This window comes from Neolamprologus brichardi, chromosome 12 (genome assembly GCF_056152115.1).
Source record: "Neolamprologus brichardi isolate AB-2024 chromosome 12, ASM5615211v1, whole genome shotgun sequence".
NCBI classification, from domain to species: domain Eukaryota; kingdom Metazoa; phylum Chordata; class Actinopteri; order Cichliformes; family Cichlidae; genus Neolamprologus; species Neolamprologus brichardi.
In genome coordinates, this window is record NC_142115.1 from 2650012 (window position 1) to 2655430 (window position 5419).

The window sequence follows — 5419 nt, forward strand, 5'->3', positions numbered from 1 at the left end:
TTTGAGTCCTGACATAGCTGACAGGAAAAAAAGCTGCTGTCAGTAGTTGTCAATGTAGAGCTCCGCCCCTAACAACTCTACATGCTGACACTCCTCAAGAGAAGCAGTCATTGTGTTACTGGATACAAATTACTGAGGATAACTTCAGCTCTGGTAAGATCTTTAAAAAACAATTGCAATTACAAGAAAGACTTACATATTTTACTTTGCTTTTGCTGTAAAGCATGTGGTTCATTCATATATATGCGTCACATATGTATGATTGTAACCAAGGAAATGTTTCACATTTTCATGTAAGCTTAGAAATAATAAGAAACTGAGAAATTACACAAGTACAGTTCTAACTGTAAAAGTAAAAGAACATTAATATTTCAGACTGTGGACTAATGAGCAAGAAAACCGATTTAGTGCCCCTCCGAACCAAAGGTCAAATTTCCTTGAGTTAAGGAGATGAAACTGATTTTATCAACTCACTGTTCCAAAAAACACTCTTAAATGTAAACAGTTATAGTGGACAGTATGGCATCTACAAGTGTCAGAAGAGCTGTTAATTTGATCTTAGACACACGGTTGGTAAGAGTTAAGTATGTGAAGCTGTAAAACTCTTTGTGGAAACTGAATCAGTTGCATCAAATGCAGGAACAGGCAGACCAAAGGTGAGCTCACTATTGGAAGATCAGTTCAGTGAGAGATAGAAAAGATACAGACACAGGATGTGATTCCACAAAAAAGCACAGGTCCTATCAACAGGTAGCTATTGGTGTTCTTAGAGGATGAGGAAAATCTTCAAAACACTGTTCAGAAAGATAAAGCAGGACAAATGGCTCGTGCAGACAAAGACATCCAAACATTTTACAAGAAGAAGCAGCACCTCGAGATTCAAAACTGCATATAGCTCCATAGAAGTATATCTGAATCTAAAATAGGTTAATAGAATTCTTCCAAAAATTCTTGGATCCAGATCTCTAAAATCTCTGAAATCACAGGCATCATGAATTCTACTAACAGACATCATTTTACATTTTTACATTACCTCTACCTGAGGTAAAGTCTGAAGACAGAAGAAGACCAACAGGCAAACATAACTGCATGTCACCTGACCTTAGCTCCACTGAACACTGACGCTGTTAGGAAAGCTGCCACATCGCGCTGGGATGATGTCACCAGAATCTGGAATCCATGCAACTCTTCACGCATTACTACAGCACATAGGATAGTACAATTCAAAATGTTCAGACAGGATCATAGAAAGGCTGACAGTAAGAAAGTACCGAGCAGTTAATACGCCTGTTTAAGCCTGATGCATATATTTATTTGTGAATAACAAATAAGAAAAAACGCAGACTTGTTGTACTCAGACAGGCAGTTTCAAAGCTGAGCCTGAAGTCATATCAGCATGGGCAACAAGGGAAACTGCTTCAATCTCAAACTGTGCTGATTGAAGTAGATTGTAGAGACTGAGATTGTCGGATTCCTTAAAAGTTGTTCATTATTAATTCATCATTATAAATAAATAATGAAAAATAGTGCAAGGGCAATAATATAGAAAAGATTCAGTAAGAATTTTAGCCAAATTACATCGGCTCCCTGTTAAATATCGCATAGATTTTAAAATTCTTTTGTTCACTTTTAATATTCTGAATAATTTAGCACCCAGCTATCTCTCTGAACTCCTCCACTCATACAATCCCAACAGAGCACTTAGATCGTCCAATCACAGGCTCCTAGCACAACCTAGGACTCGAATGAAGTCGAGAGGAGACCGGGCCTTTGCATCCGTGGCACTCAGACTCTGGAATAACCTCCCTGTTCATATTCATACTGCTGAGTCGATCCAGTCTTTTAAATCACGTCTTAAAACGTATTTTTTACTTTGGCTTTTGATTCTGTCTAGTTGGCTGGTCTAGCTTGTTGTGTTGTTACCTATTGTTTGTTGTCCTCTTTTATTGTTTGTTTTAACTGTCTCATGCTTTTACTGACTGTGAAGCACTATGGTGAACTCTGTTGTTTTAATATGTGCTATATAAATACATTTTGATTTGATTTGATAAGAATAAACAGATCAAAGGAAAAAAGAATGAATAAAGTGAGATTAACATGAGGCACTGAAACTGAATCTGTTGAGTATTTTACTCTTACTTTACTGAAGTGAATGGTTTGAATGGTTTCAAGCTGAACCATGCTGCTGTGCAGTTTTACCACAGTCAAATGTCAGGAAGCCTTGTTTTGGGGAAGCAGTATGATGGACACGGATGTGTAGGTGTGTTTATAAAGGAAAAACAAACACACACTTGAACAGCATCAACCAAATGAAAGGGTTTTTCTCCATGAATGGGAGGAATTGGCTAAACATGCTGCCAATTCAGAGTTCAAACAAAGGCTTTGGGAGCCTGAAGTGACTGTCACTTACAGTCCTCAATAAACAGGAGCAGATGGCATTAAATGGTTAAAATAATAATCCAGAAGCAGGACAATAATACTAATACTTTTGCATGCTGATTGGTCAGTTAAGGATTCCTAACAGCACACAACACCCAGTTTATCTCAACCCATTCTATTAAACAGATGGTAAAAATTGCCAGTAAAATGTTACCCCGTGTAATTTAAGGCCTCATTTGTTTTCAGCAATCTCTTGATCAATCCCAAGGAGGGTTAGGGTTGCTTGCGTGAAAGGGTGAATGAGGCAAGTTGTGTAAAGTGCTTTGAGTGCTGGGTTAGAGTAGAAAAGAGGCACCAGTTCATTTACATTCAAATCAAAACAGACAAAATCTCAACTAATAAGCTTTTTAAAAAACAAGCAAACAAAAATCACCTAGAGAACTGTGGTGGTTATGTAAGCCCCATAAACCCCAAGCAAACACAAGGCTACAAAAACTGAGATGTGCACAACTGGCCAAAACCATACCAAAATGTGACTTGCACCAATATGTGTAATTTTTAGGCAAGAACAGCGAGTACAAAGGGCCCGTTTATATTCACTGCTGCAACCTTGTGTCACAGTCACTTGTATTTAAAACCGCCATTGAGGTACAGGAGCCGCTGCAGTATTATCCTGAACAACAGGTGTCACACAAACGCTGATATAAATGGTAAATGGCCTGCATTTGTATAGCGCTTTACTCAGTCCCTAAGGACCCCAAAGCACTTTACAGTCATTCACACACTGGCAATGGCAGCTACATTGTAACCACAGCTGCCCTGGGGCGCCACCGGGCCCTCTGACCACCACCAGTAGGTAACATGGGGTTGGTATCTTGCCCAAGGATATTTGACATGGGATCGAACCACCGACCTTCTGATTAGTGGCTGACCTGCTCTGCCACCTGAGCTACAGCCACCCATATAAAAGAGGAAGAAGTCAAAACCAGAAGCCAAGAATTTGTCATATGTTTGTTTCACTGTTCCAACATTTCCCTCTGTATGTCTGTATGTCTCTGCGCCTGTGCGGGAACATTAAACCGACACAAACGTACACTTGCGTCTTGCCTTGGTCGCCACAGCTGAACAGGTTACAAAAAGATAAACATGGTGTGACACCCACGACACAGGCAATGCAGTGAGCATAACTACCCATTACTCTCTTTGGAGCCAGCCTCAAGCGGTGTTGTGATGATTGTTTTGTTTTCTCACAGGTGTAAGGAACTCAAAGATGCCTGGTGAAGTTCTCTCTCAGCTTGGGAACAACAGCAATGCTTCTGGCCTTTGCCTGGCGGAGAGTCAGCATGTGTCTATCACCATCCTGCTCTGCCTGGTCTTCTTTATCGGCTTCCTCCTGAACACCTTCAGCCTGTGGGTGTTCTGCTGCCGGTTGCCCTGCTGGACGTCTGGGACCACGCTGCAGTTCCACCTGGCCCTCAGCGATGCCATCGCCACACCGGTCACTCCCATGATGGCAGTTTACTTTGCTATGGGAAACAACTGGCCGTTCGGTCAGTTCCTGTGTCAACTCAAGATTGCCCTGCTGAGTTCACATTTCTACGGCAGTACCATTTTCCTCACTCTCATCAGCATTCATCGGTATGTGGCTGTGGTTCACTTCAACAGGAGCTCTTGTATAAAGCGGAAGGAGTTTGTCAGGAAGCTCTGTGCTGGAGTTTGGTCTCTGCTACTGATCCAGGCTCTGATCTTTGCTTTTACTCTTCCTACCTCCACAGAAGGGAAAAACAAACAATGCCTCTCCATTCATCAGACCAAACTGACAGAATCCTACTTCGTCATTAACTTTATCCTGTTTATCTTTGGGTTTTTACTCCCTTTCTTTGTGTCTGCTGCATGCTATAGCCGTCTCGCAAACACCTTAACTCGCTTAAACATTAGCACAGCTAAAGGTCTGAAAGTGAAGGTGAAATCTCAGAGGATGATAGGTGTGTGTCTGGTTATATTCGCTTTGTGCTTCCTGCCTCTGAATGTGGTACGGACTGTCGGAGTCATATTAAAAAAATACTACCCGCAACAATGCCGTCTTCTCCTTCAGTTTGAGACGGCGTATTACGCAACCTGGATTTTTGCGGGAGTAAACAGCTGCCTGGATCCACTGTTGTACTACTTCGGTTCGCAAAACTTTCGAGATACCTTCCAGTCTTTCAGGAGGGGGCAGGTAGACATTCAGAACAGAAGTGATTCAGAAATGACTGGAAATTTCTAACATGTGGATATGACATGGATATGACTGAGTCTCAAGATCCAGTGTTGGCGGAAGACTATGTTTGAAATTCCCATTTAGAAACAATACAGATGAAGATCTCTCTACGTACCCAAAATATTAACAGATATCACACAGTACCCATCTTTTATCTATTATTTCACAACTTCTTATACACAAAACTATTCTCTGTATTTTTTCCTTTTCTATTACTAAATGGTGGTGGTGGTAATCACCATATTTATGAACTGCACTGGGGACCAGCAAGTGGGTGGGATTGTTAATAAACTTACAGCAGACATTCATGATTGCATCCCACCAAACCATGACAGCCTGTATTATAATTGATCTCATGTATTCTAACATTTTGAGTATCACCTGTGCGTTTCCTGTTGTCACATGCCAAACTGCCAGCAAGAAAACCAAGTCATGTGTTGCCACACCACACTCCAAGTTTCACATCCAGCCTGTGGTTAGACAATAAAAGCAGCTAGGTGAAGGTAAAGGAAAGACCATGGTGTGAAACTAAATGTTGGCTCTGGAGTCACTGTGTTCTCTGTGTATTAAAGTAACTGTTTTATAATAAAAAACAACTCCATATCTTGGTTGTGCAAGTTTTATATTATAGAAGACACAAATAATGTCTTCAAAATGGGTTTTCTTTATTTTAACCCTCAGAAAAGTTCAAAAAGACAGAATTCAAAAATATAATTAGTGGTCCCATAAAAGAGGTCAACTAAATATAACTCTAATCAAAACACAACTTCCAGAAACTGA

The 5419-nt window shown here is 40.6% G+C and overlaps 1 protein-coding gene across 1 annotated transcript; it reads left to right on the forward strand.

Annotated features, from left to right (window-relative positions):
• Nucleotides 1-3649: 3649 nt before the first annotated feature.
• On the forward strand, nt 3650-4645 carry LOC102798978 (P2Y purinoceptor 4). Its single transcript, XM_006805478.2, has one exon. It carries the CDS (start codon nt 3650-3652, stop codon nt 4643-4645), a length of 996 nt encoding a protein of 331 aa, XP_006805541.2.
• The last annotated feature ends 774 nt before the right edge of the window (nt 4646-5419 follow it).

Excerpts from the sequence above, each read along its gene's own strand:
- LOC102798978 (XM_006805478.2), top strand. The coding sequence starts at position 3,650 with ATGCCTGGTGAAGTTCTCTCTCAGCTTGGGAACAACAGCAATGCTTCT.